The sequence below is a fragment of the Gossypium hirsutum genome, chromosome A07 (assembly GCF_007990345.1).
Source record: "Gossypium hirsutum isolate 1008001.06 chromosome A07, Gossypium_hirsutum_v2.1, whole genome shotgun sequence".
Taxonomy (NCBI): domain Eukaryota; kingdom Viridiplantae; phylum Streptophyta; class Magnoliopsida; order Malvales; family Malvaceae; genus Gossypium; species Gossypium hirsutum.
Genome location: NC_053430.1, coordinates 5668202 through 5682312, shown reverse-complemented (window position 1 = coordinate 5682312; position 14111 = coordinate 5668202). Strand labels below are relative to the sequence as shown.

The 14111-nt window shown below is 28.7% G+C and overlaps 2 protein-coding genes across 2 annotated transcripts; both read left to right on the top strand.

The window, feature by feature from the left end:
• Positions 1–8639: 8639 nt before the first annotated feature.
• Positions 8640–9759, top strand: LOC107913193 (ethylene-responsive transcription factor 5). Its single transcript, XM_016841695.2, has one exon. It carries the CDS (start codon positions 8890–8892, stop codon positions 9544–9546), a length of 657 nt encoding a protein of 218 aa, XP_016697184.1. The 5' UTR covers positions 8640–8889; the 3' UTR covers positions 9547–9759.
• A 2654-nt stretch (positions 9760–12413) lies between these two features.
• On the top strand, positions 12414–13800 carry LOC107913192 (ethylene-responsive transcription factor ERF107). Its single transcript, XM_016841693.2, has one exon. The coding sequence runs from the start codon at positions 12606–12608 to the stop codon at positions 13191–13193; it is 588 nt and encodes a 195-aa protein (XP_016697182.1). The 5' UTR covers positions 12414–12605; the 3' UTR covers positions 13194–13800.
• The last annotated feature ends 311 nt before the right edge of the window (positions 13801–14111 follow it).

Below are 14111 nucleotides of genomic sequence, written 5' to 3'. Positions count from 1 at the left end.
TATGTTGCATTATTTATATTTTATTAAAAATATAAAAAATATTTAAAATATTGTCGTATTCAAAATAACATTTATTTTAATAAAAATTATTGACTAATATAACTCAATCATGTCCAAATCAATATAGCTGATAGTTGTTGTAATAAAATTATGTTGCATTATTTATATTTTATTTAAAATATTTAAAATATTGTCGTATTCAAAATAACATTTATTTTAATAAAAATTATTGACTAATTTAAAAGAACATTTATTGTATTAAAATTTTAAAAAATAAAGTACAATTAAAATATTAAAAACAACTTTTATTTTATTAATTAAAACTATATAAAAATAAATATAAAAATAATAAAAATATTGGCTAATTTAAAAGAACATTTATTTTAATAAAATTAAAAAAGTAAAATACAATTAAAATATTAAAAAGAACTTTTATTTTATCAAATATAAAAAAAATAAAAATATTGCCTAATTTAAAACAACATTTATTTTAATAAAATTAAAAAAAAGTAAAGTACAATTAAAATATTAAAAACAACTTTTATTTTATTATATGAAACTATATAAAAAAAGTTTCTACAAATATATTAAAAAAAATCAATGTTGGTACCAGTCGAAATCAGTACCACATGGGGGTTGTCGACGGTTACACGCTGGATTCCTCCTTAGTTCAGCTTCCGGCGAAGGTTGTGGTTGCTCTGGTGGGGATTGTGGTTCCTCCAGCAGGGGATCTAGTTGTGAGTGTTGGGAGGATGACCCACATTGATAGAATAATGAATGCAGAGGTATTTGCATCACTCATGGTGGAGGTGTTTGAATTCCATAAGGCGATGGGGAATGGTAAAAAAAAAGAGCTCTCCGACGGCACCTCATACGATCCCTTATGCGACGGTGGCCTATTGATCGACGGTTGACTCAAAGTAATTAGGAATGGAGATGAACTGGGTCATGCATTCCAACCTGCCATAAGACTGGGAAAAGGAAACATAAAAGGTTTAGGATACATATAAGGGCTAAGATACGCACTTGGCATAATCTGAAAAGGCTGTGATATGGGTGTCGTCGGTTGAAGTGTTGGGCCAAGTGGTTGTGTGGGAGCTGTTAATAGGCCCGGTGATTGTGTGGGCGCTGTTGATGAGCTCACGTCGTCATCCCTTCTTCATGGATTTAAAGGGTCCCGTTGTTCCCTTTGCACACGAATTTGTCGTGACGTCTCCTCTTCCGACAGTAAATATGGCTTGTCATGGATCCTAAGCCATGGCATGTATTCCGGCACGCATGCTAACTCTGGAACGATGATCGGTTCCCGAGTAGGTATATAGTCATACCGATTTTCACACATTTCGATATATTTTGACCAGTGTCTCGGCCAATTTGTATTCAATAGCCGTAAGTCGACTTTGTGCTTATAATCGAGCACCTTAGGTTCCACAAAAATCAGTTGTCGGAATCCAAATTGTCGCAATACCCTATTTGACTGGTGCATCTCCACGATAGCATAGTTGACCAATGGGACCTTCACATGCCAAATGTTTGGATTTTAAAAAAATTCATCTGGAATTATTGTCCAATTTGCCAAATCCTCGTATAGTGTCCATTGAAACTATATAAACATGATAAAAATATTAGTTATATAGGTAATACTAAATACTAAATATTAAATACTAAATACGAAACAACTATTTTATTATGTATATATATTTTATTTAATATTTACTTATGTTTCCGATCGTCGGTCTAATAGAAGTTGTATATCTTCAAGAGATGTAGGTATTCCAACATAACTCGCCGAATGGTTTCACCTAATTAAATATTTTTTTAGCATACAATTATATTTTAAATCTATCTAATAATTATAAAATCTAATATAAATTTACCTCGTTATTAGTGGGAATGTATATGGGTGGTTCACTTGAAGACGTAAAAATGGAAAGTGAAGCCATGCCCATGATTGCAGTAGTGATAGGCATTCTCCGATTTTGGCTTTATTCGGTCGCATCGCCTTGCACATCTCCCGGTACAATGTTGCTAACACGGCAGACCCCCAACTTAATTCACCTGTTGCTCTAAAATCAATGAGTTTCAGCAGCCATATCAGATGTACGCGGTTTCATGACAAGTCTAGCATCAGATAACCTACAATCATCTCAAGAATGTATGCCCGAGCATATCGTATTATTTCTAATTCAGTCGAATCATTATCCGACTCCGAAAATGTGTCTCGTAACTAGCCTATCTCGATCCGACCTCCATTAATATTATCCAGAATAACACCCAAAAGCTCGTAGCAGACGGCCCCCTAATCAGCAGATTGAGCGGATCTAGTGACTGCGTACTCATCGACCGGCAATACCAATTGCAATTGAACGTCTTCCAGAGTGATAGTACACTCTCCGCATGGAAGATGGAAAGTGTGCGTCTCGGGTCTCCACTTCTCTATCAATGCTCTGATTAGTTTCGGGTCCAACTTGCACCCCCGGCCTATCGTGGCCACGTGTCAAAAACCCACTTCCCGTAGGTAATTCTCTATCAACGGCGATGGAGGACCAAAAATATTACGAATTTAGCATTGCAACACTCGATCTACAGATTGTTATAAAAAATTATAAAATAAATATTAATTAAAATTGCATAAATGAAAAAAAATTAAAAATTATTCAAAAATTAATTAAACTTATTACTTACCATTGTCATTTGATCAACGGAGATATGTTTCGTATCGAGACGAACTAATTCTCCGGCCATTTCTAACAGGATCGAATATTTTTGTAATATAAAAATAAAAATAATTCAAAAAAAATTAAACAGAGTTTTTTTGCAAAAATTAGATAGAGCTTTGACAAAAATTGAGAGAAATTTGAGAGAATTTAGAGAGAATTGTGAGAGGACTATTGTGTGAAAAAATGAAACGGTCATGTGACCGTTAAGGGCAAAACGTTTCCCTGGGGAGTGTTTTGCTGACACATCCCCTGACTTTATGCTAACGTGGACGCACTCTCAGGGAAAATGATTATTTTTGGTAAATAATAAAAAAATCGACTATTTCAGTAAATAATAATATAAAATAATTTTTTTAAAGAAATTGTCAAAAAAAGTATTATTTCTTTTAGAAGCTTAATTATTATAGGTCAGAATTCAAGCGTTGAATAGTGAATGCATAGTGGTCAATTGTTTGTTGGTTAAAAGTGGCGTGCGGTAGTGCCCAATGACCATGCCTTTGCGTGCCTTACGTACCTTCAACGATCCCCCGCGTGGCTTTCCTTATGTCACTTCCCACACCGCAATTTTAATTTCTTTTTTCTTTTGGAAATTATCATATAATATTGTAATATAAAAAAAAAGAGTATGTTAATAATGGTACTATTTATGGTATGGTTTTTTGTTTTCTATTAAATTATTATACATTAAGTTGTCCAAGAATCTAATTATTTAAAGTTTAGTTATTCGAAAAGATTTAAATAAAAATGTTATATACGAAAAATAAATTGAATTAAAATATAGATTTAATCTCAAACCCTGCATACTCTAATCCTTTTTTCATATTGTAACATATTTTTTTTATTCTAATATATTAGGTAATTTATATGACTTGAAAATTAAATTTGTAATAATATGTAATACTAGGTAAACATTAATATATTAAACATATAAAGTTATTGAATATTTAATTAAAAACATAATTTAAAAAAAAATATAGGTGAGCTTAAAACGAGTTTAAGTTAATTATTTATAAAAATGAAATTTGGCCAAAATTCGAGACTCATATTTCAAGTCTAGTAAGGTTTTGGGCAAACAAAAATTATGTCAATACCATATATAAATCTGACTTGAATCAACCCACCTAAAGGCGAAGCTAGAACAATTTTTGAGGGGTGATTGAAATTTTAATTTTTTATAGTCTATATTTTTATAAATTTTAAATAATTAAATTAATTTTTTTATAATTTTAAGGAGATTAAAGTGTAATTTTATTTTTACTAATTTAAATTTAAAAAAAAATCTAATGGCCTAAACAATAATTTTCTATTTTAAGAGACCAAACTCTTACCAACATCCTTAGATTCATATTTGGACCGACCTAACGTATGAATACTTCTAGTTATAAACGATGACATAATATTTTTAATTCAGATATTTTACAATTTAACATAAAATTAATCCCTTGTAAAAAGAATATTCCTAACTAGTTGTTGGGGGCGTAGGGAGGGGTAGGCCGACGTCGTGATCTTTTGAATTTTATAGTTACCCTTTTCAATAAAATTCCTTTCCTTTCTTGAATTTTTTAAAATTTTATTTTTTTAAAAAAATTAATATAATTTATGCGTAATAGTAAAATTTAATCAATTATAAAAGAATTAATGGGATGTTGCTTCAATGGACAGCTATAAGTAAATGTCAATGAGTTGACTAGTTGACGATGACTAGACTATTAACTAATAGTATGGGGATTCAATGCATGGTACAAAATGTTGATTTAATAGTCAAGTCTTCAACCCAAACGTTTTAGAAAATCATTCAAATTACTACATAATATTAACATATGATAAGTTAATGTATAAAATGATTAAATTTAAAATTATTACAAACTATTAGAATAGTAATTAAAATAAAATATCCTTTAAATGAATTTCAATAATTATAACTTTTTACAATTATTCATAATATTTTCCTGTTGAATTATTTTATCTTTGTCAATATTAAAAATATATTTTTCAATATTTAAAAATTTAAAATTATAAAAACAATCAATCATAATGTATTTAACAATTTATATTAATCAAAATCAATATTCTTAAATTATCTGATGAATAAAAAATAATCTTATATAAAATTTAAATTTATTCCAAACAAAATAACAATCCTCTTTTTTTATAGTTATTTTGGGGTCAATTGACCCACAATCTTCAATGCGACTCCCTTCATAATTTCGCATTTATATACCGTGAGTTTTTTTCCCCAAACATTTTAAGATTCCCTTAAATGATATTTGATATTTTTTCTAACTTAGTATTTATTTTTTTTTCAATTTGGTATTTAGATTTGATATTTTTTTTTAATTTGATACTCAAATTTATTAAATGATATACAAATTACTTCAAAACATTGACGGTGTTAAAAAATTCTTATTATACTATAAAAATATATCCAGTATTAGAGAAAATTCTTGTTAAAAAGTTATGCATTTGGGCCATACTCAAGAAATTAATATTGAATAAAATAAATTTTAAAACCCAAAATAAAAATAAAATATATTAATTAAATTAAATGTAATTGAACATTTAAAATGCATAAAAAAGAAACACAATGTCATTTGCCACATGACAAGCATGCATTGATTTTTTTTGCTACCTCATATAAAAATTAGCATGATTAGCAATTTGGAGTAATTTGTATGATATTAAATAAGTTCAAGCACCAAATCGGATAAAAAATATTAAATATTAAATTAGAAAAAAGTGTCAAATCCATATATTGAATTAAAAAAAATCAAATTTAAGTACTAAATTTAAGCCTTTTAAGTTTCTATTATGTTAAATATATTAATTAATTAGATGTTATAAAAATATATTTAAAAATGATTACATCCAAAGTTTTTCAAATATGATTAAACAATTTAAAACAATAATAATTCTGAGTTAAAAAAAGTTTTATCTTCAAAAGTTAAATTAAATTTGTATAGTTGATTATGTTCAAGTGCGTTGATACGTATTATTCTCTTATTTACGATTTGGGGAGAGACTATAATAAGTTTTAAGCATTGTGTAAAAAGAATATTAAATTTGTACTGAATATAATGATTAGTTAATTACAATAGACATTTCACTATAGTACGACTTTTAATGTAAAATTATGAGAGTAATTACTTGTTTGATTATTATTATAATAATAGAAGGAAAAAGTTTTTTTATTACTTGTGTATTACAATAGTTAGACATAAAATAAAATAAAAATAGTTAGTGTGAATTTAAACATAAAATTAGAAATATGAGTAAAAAAGTATTGTAAAAATAAGACATCTTTAAAATAAGTGAAATTTTTTCCTTCTCTCCGCTAAAAAGAAGTCATGGAGTGGCTAAATATGATCAATTGAATTAGTTTTGTGCCAACTCATATACTAAAACATACATAAAAAATAATACTCCAACTAAACGTAACATAAAAGTTAAATTCTATGACATAAAAAATATATTTTTTTAAATTTCGGTTTTGGTTAACAATTTATTAACTAACAAATCTTTCATTAATAGTGTACCCACCAAAATATAGAGCCATATGTTATTTGATAGTGTTGAGTTGTTTGTCAATTGTGTTGTGAATCAAGATTAAAGAAACAATTGTGAAAAGAGAGTAACAACAATGGCCATGGGATTTGGTTACACGGTTGGAAATCCCTTTATATGTCTATCAAGCCTTACTCACAGAGTAATCCACTATGAATGAATAGTACAAGATGTCATTAAATTTAGCTCACTTAGTTACAATCTCATTTCTACACATTCAATTAGATTCACTCTTCCACTCAGGCTTTCCCCTTTAAATCTTATTTATAAACTAAATAAAAAAATAATTTGTTTACAAAATATCTTCCCTTGACAAGTTCTTATGATGAGCAAATAGTGCTTTTCTCAACTGGTTGCCAAAGCAATGAAACAAGTCTTTAGGCAGGGTAAGACTTTTGAATCTTTCACTAGTATGATCGAGTAAAGCTCCTTAAAATTGTCTTAATTATGTACTTTCAAATGGCATTATGATTGTTCTTGAAATGGTATAATGTGAAATATTTTTTCCGGAACATCTCTTGAAACACAATACGATAATTATTAATCAAAATATTAAGATTATTTATTTTTAAGAAGAGATAAAATGTTAATAGCCAAAATTAGGTATATATAATGTTATTAAATAGAATGGATTTCAATTGCTTCTTGAGAAATAAAAGATGTTGCTTGTTCAACTTTCTCCATTGATCTTCTCTACAAAGGTTGTGATGAAGGTGATCTTTGTCTCTAATTTTACGAGGAAGAAAGGCTTGGTTGTTGAGAGAATGCTTGAGAAAGTTTTACTTAAGGGAAAATGTTCTTAAAATCTTAATGTTAAAAAGAAGTTTTAGAAGAAGATAAGTTAAGAAGTACTAGAGTATAAACTTCGAGATGTTCTTCAATACTTAAGTCAACAAGAATTCTGGACCTTTTATAAAAATTAATATGCATTAAAAGTCAAGCAAGAGTTGCATTGTGGTTCCCCTCCTCTACACATGATACATTGTAGGGGACACAAGATGATTTGTATCAAGTGTCCATCTATGCATAGGAAGTGATTGTCTTTGTCTCATAAATGTTTTTTATCCATCATTCTAAACCCTTACAAGTGGTTTATAAATTATTATTGTTACATTTAGAAACGTGGTAATTAAAATTCTACAAACATTGAAAATGGTAATAGCTTTGGTTTTGGAATGGTCAAAAAGTTTGCGTAGGCAAAACTCTCAACATTGCTTTGGCAAAGTTATAATTTTGCAACCATTCCGACAGCTTTTGAAAGTCCACGGCACGTGCTAACACTCAATCCAAGTATTTGAAATCCTCACGTTTCTACTTGATAGCTAAAGATAAATCATTCTTGCTCACAACATCTCAATTTTCGTTTTACTTTTATGCATATAATATATTTTATATATTTTTTAAAACTATTAAATTAATATATTTAGTAAATTTTAATATTTAATTAACTCATAGATATATATATGAATACGAATACGATATTTATTTTAATTTTTGAAATTTCTAAACTCAGATATCAGCCGCCAGATAATATAATTAAATTACTTTACTAATAATAAATAAATTTAAATTTTATAAAAATAAAAATCAGTATGTCACTATCGGTAAAACATGACATATGGTTTCATTATACACTTACTTTTGATTATTCCCAAAGACTCTTTATGTTTTGTAAAAGTTTTGCGATCATTACCAAGATTTTATCCTTATTTCTTGTTTTCTAGTTTAATCTTAGAAAAAGTAAAACCCTGATGAATTTAATTTTATTTTTAAATTTATAATAATTTTTAATTCTTTTATCCTTAAATATAAAGATTAATAAAAATATCGATGTCAATAGAATTATAATAATTTGTTTTTGTTAATTTACATAATGATAATTTAAAAAGAAAAAGTAGAATTGTCAACTATTAGTTGGGTGTACAAATTTCGGTTAAAATCGAATTAATTGACCGAATCGATCTAATTCAGTCAGAGGTTGGTTAATTTGGTTTAAAATTGAGTAAATAACCGAACTTAATATTTAATAATACAAATTATATGTAATTTTAATTCGGTTAATTTGATCAAATGAATATTATCAATTTATTTATTTTTATATATTTTATACTTATTTTAACAATATATATAAATTCCGGTTTTTCATTGAATTAATTAAAATATTTTAATTTAATTAATTTTTTAAAAAATTTAATTTAATTAACTGTTAAAGTATTAAAAAATTTCGTTAATTCGATTAGTTCAACATGCTAATCTATTAAATTAAAAACAAAATAAATAATTTTTAGATTTTTAAAAAATAATAAAAATTGAATCTCTATCTAAAAATGACGTGCGAGGGGTGGTGGAAATTACTAAAATAGTGAGTGTAGAGGAAAATGCCAAATTGGATGATGTTATTGAACCTCCAGTTTGGACCCATGGCTAAAAAGTATAGGATACTTCCTGTATCTATCCTGGAAACCTCCTATGAAAATCTCTTAATTTCCATCTCCATGTATCTTCTTCCCCTTTATATACAAACCCACCACACACTCTCTTTTCCACTCAAATCCATCACCTTCTCCTCCAACTTCACTTCCATTTTATTAATTTTAGCTTCCCAAGAATGGCTTCTTTCGGAGAAACATCATCTGCTTTAGAACTCATAAATCAACACCTTAATGATTTTGCTTCAATGGAAACCTTTCTTTCACCTCCTCCAACACCCCAGTTTCATAAACAATCCACCCTAAGCCAACGTCGACCTTCTATTAACGTCACAATTCCACCATCGAAAGTTGAAATAACCTCCACCGCCACGAAAGCCATCGAGGAACATGACGAGAAAAGGCATTACAGGGGTGTAAGAAGACGACCATGGGGAAAGTTCGCAGCCGAAATTAGAGACCCTAATCGAAAAGGTTCTAGAATTTGGCTCGGAACTTTCGAAACCGCTATCGAAGCCGCTAAAGCTTATGATAGAGCTGCTTTTAAGCTACGTGGAAGTAAAGCAATTTTGAATTTCCCTCTCGAAATCGGAAACTCGAACTCAACTGAATCCCAACCCTCGAATAAAAGAAAAAGAGAAGAAGAAGAACAAGAGAGGAAAGTAGTGAAAAAGGAAGAGATAACGGAAAACGTAACGACGACGGGAGTATGTTTGACGCCGTCAAATTGGAAAGGGTTTTGGGATAGTGAAGATATGAAGGGAATATTTAGTATTCCTCCATTATCACCTTTATCTCCGTTCGGTTATTCTATTTCAGGACTCGCCGTTATGTAAAGATGGTGGTGTCGTTTACTAAATAAGGAAAGGTTGGTTGACGTGACGGCTTGAATCATCTACTATAAACGGAAAAAAGTTAACGGCCGTCAAGAAATGGATTAATGAAGAGGTGTGTGTTTTGGATTAGTATGAGTATTATTAGTGTATATAAACTAGAGAATGCCAAAGCCTAAGGTTTTTTATTTAATTAAAATTGTATTTGTTTCTTGATTTGTTTATTTAATGAAATTATTATTTTATTTTTACAGAAAATCAAAATCAAAATCTTTGTTATGATTAATCAATTAAGATTTATGTAATTATATATATGAAACTTGAATTTTAGTTTTTATATTTGATTTTAATCCAATTATACACATATAAAAAAATAAATACATATATTTATTTTCATATTGAATTAATATAATTTTTTGCGTATTCAATATACCAATGTAATTCAATAATTTATTAATATTTTATGAAAATTTAATCAAATTATAATTATATATATGTATATATATTTGAAAGCAACTATAATATAATCTATATATGATAACGTAAGAATAGGATTTTATAAAAAAATCAATTTAGTTTTCATATTAAAAATAAACCCAAATGAAGATTTTTAAAGAATATTTTATAATTACAAGTTGGGATATGAAAGTTTATCGAATACATCACGCAATTGCATTTAATAAAATTTAAGAAAATAGGTGAGATTATTACTATTAATATTTGTTCCGTGATGAGTAATAATTTTGTTAATATAAGATAAAGATGTTTAGTCTAAAATATAATTAAAATTGAATTTGTTACAATCTATTTACATTCCAATGCTAGAAGACTTGCCTCCAACTCTTGATAGAAGAAAAGTCTCCATCTTAAATAAAGTTTTTAATATAATTATTTACATAAATCTTTAAAATTATACGCGAATTTTGGTTTGATATAAAATGTTATGTGTAAATTTTGATATTGTTATTTTCTTATTTGATTTAATTTTCATAAATTATTAATATCACTGTTGATATAATACCATTTTGTGTTCACATATTATATGCGTAAATAATTATACTTATCTAATATAAAGATAAGTTGCATGTATTCATATTTATAATGTGTATAATTAAATCAAAATCGAATGTACACATTTGAACTGAAATCAAAGTTTGATGTGTATAATTATACAAAATTAAAGTCCATGTTAATTATACATCAAAGTTCGTATATAATTTTGATATTTATCCCATAATTATTTGAATATTAATTTAGAATTGGAAGAACCGAATAATTTTTTTTATAAGAACTAAGTGTTGTCCAATGATGTCAACTAAATACTTAAACATAAGTGGTTTGCTATTCCACCCATGATTCAATAGACTATTTATTTTAGTTTTCAAATTTAAATATTTTGAGTACAATTTATTTTAGATTTAAATTTATTTCTTGTTGTTTTTGAGCAATTGGAAGCTCATAGTTTACAACTTGAGATGGAATTTTTTTTTAGGTATAATTAGGGTATCTTTTATGCCCATTTTAAGTCCATAAAGATTAATTTTTTTAAGATTTGTGATATCTCTTCCCAACAATATTATTTCTAGTTTCGAACTTGAATTTTCTCTTAAGCTACTTTATTTGGTTATTAAGAATAAAGTATAACTTTACTTGCATGAGACTATCTCTAATTTTCGTTAATGTCTAAGGTGCAATTTTATGATAATGAAATCTCGTAGAGTCTTTTTTAAACCAACAACTATGGTTAGAAGACAAATATGAAAAGACTATAGCGATCTGATCAAGCCACCTCAAAAATAAAAAAAATTATATTGGTAACTTGAAACCTGTTAAATCAATTACCGAACTTATTACTTTTCTCCAAAAATCATATGCAACACATTTTACAAAGTGTTTTCTAGTAACATGGCAAAGTGATGCATGCATGGATTTGATTATGGGGTAGGGGTCTACTTAGCAAGTGGTAGAACAAGTACTTTTTGTCCCTAGGGATGTAAGTTAGCAAATTAGAAACAACTTGAAATAGCTAGCTTCGAATCCGGTCATCTTACACACACACAATTCATAATGAAGCTGTCAAATAAAATGACAAGAGGATTAATTGGGGTGCGGATCCCTCCAAGTAGCCACTCCAGTTGCAAAGTGATTTGTCTCTTAAAATGTTGCATGTCCACTCCCTCAATTTACACCATAGCTCCTTATTTGCCAAACATATATATGGATATGGCTTGAGCAACTTGGGAGGTCCCAGCAACCTCAGGACATATATATATATAACATGGACAATCTTTTTAGCTTCTGTTGCTGCCTCCAGAGTCAACTTGAAGAACTCCCTATTAAAAGGACCCCATTTCTGGGCTGCTTTAATTGCCAAAGGATAAGATCATCCCTTAATTTCCAGCACATAGTACTTAGTGTTAAAACCGTGTGCAGAAACAGTTCCAAGCTACTATGGGCAAACCAAAACACTGAGAGATAAAGCAACGGGCAATGCCAGGGTTGGGATTTTTATTTATGTATATACTCCAACTCCTCCTTGACTTTGTTTAATTAATATTTCAACGTTTCGATTTCGACAAGTGGGAAGCCAGAATTTGTTTTTGGAGACGTGGAATTTGAATTTTATATTTAAGAGAGCGAAAAAGATAATTTTATCATTATATTAATGTAAAATTTTATAATTTATTAAGGATTAAAATATAAATATTCATTTTTAAAGAAATCATAATTAAATTTTAAATTTTAAAATATCAAAATATATTTTACCATTGCATTAACCTCTAATTTTACGTATGTATACTTATCTATGAATAAACTTAGATAAATTGAAATTATTTATTTATAAATATGATGTAGGTGCTCTCATATCGTAGTATGCATACATGGATCCAAAGGATATTTTTCACCCCAAGGTGAGTCCCACACTTGAAAAAGCTGTCAATTTCCATGGCGATGGAAAAGGGAGATTTTGATCTTCACTGTATAAATAGATCCTCACTCACTCCCCCATATCAACTTCATATCCAATTTCATCATATACAAATTCCTTGTAAACTTTAACAATGGCGGCTACCTTTGAAGAATCAACAACTCTCGAGTTCTTTCGACAACACCTTCTCGGTGACGTTGCCACCCCCGATGCTTTCATAAACACCCTCGATTTTGACCTTTCTCACCTTCAACCCCAAAGCCATCAACTCCCTGAAATCTTCACCCATGGTGTAGAACCAGGGCCGATAACAAAGGGGCCACTCTGTGAAGAGAAAAGGCATTATAGAGGTGTACGAAGAAGGCCATGGGGAAAGTTTGCGGCGGAGATCCGTGACCCGAACCGGAAAGGGATTCGGGTATGGTTAGGGACTTACGATAGTGATGTCGGTGCTGCTAAGGCTTATGATTGTGCTGCGTTTAAAATGAGGGGTCAGAAAGCAATATTGAATTTTCCACTTGAAGCCGGAGAGGGAAGCCAGCCACCGGCGGTTACTACCGGGAGGAAAAGGAGGAGAGAAAAGAGAGTTTGGTTGCCGGAAAGTGACGTCACATCGCCGGGAAGTAGCGAAATGGCATGGGAGGTGAAGGAAGAAGAGGGTGAGCTTGATGATGATGATCGGAATGGACTGTCTCTCTTGACTAGAATACATTTATGGTGACATGTTAGATAATGTACTAAATGCCCAAACCACATCATATTTAAATGTATTTTATAATAATATGTACATAAGTAATCAATATTACCAAATAGAAATCACGGGAGTTAATAAAAATCACGGGAGTTAAGTGAGATGGTAAGGGTCTCTCTTACTTTAATCAGTGATTGAGAGTTTAATTTTCGCCTTAAAAATGAAGCAACTTTAAAATTTATGGCCAACATTTACTCTTTAATGGACTTACAGAATGCGGAAAACCTACAGAATGCGAAGAATTAATTATTCAGCTCACTTTAGTAAATAACCTGATAAATAAATAAAAAAAATAAAAAAAAAAGTTACCTATTGAGTTATGTTTCTTTTTTAGAAGAAAATGTAAGAATTCAACAACTTATTGTACAATGACTTGTATATAAAGTTGCAATATTTGAAGTTTTTGTGGAGTGGAAAATGGCACAATGTTGGTCTGTGTGTGTTTTTTTTATAAATATCAAATTCATATATGAACTTTAGTTTAATATTGTAGAATTCGATACATTAACTTTGATTTAGTGTAATTATACGCATAAAACATGAATTGTGATTCATATGTATATACAAAACTTTGATTTTAATTCAATTATTCACATTTATAAAAACAAATGCATACATTTATTTTCATATTGAATTAATATAATTGTTTGTGTATGCAATGTATCAACGTAAAATGGTGCTAATTCGATAATGTTGTTAGTGATTTGTGAAAATTTAATCAAATTAAAAATTTATGTATAAAATCGCAGAAAATTAGAATTCATGTAAAACATTACACATTGCATCAAAATTTGTGTATATTTTTAATATTTATCCCATTTAAGAATTAATTACATAGATTTTATTTTAGATATTTTTAAAAAATAATACATTAATTTTATTGAATTA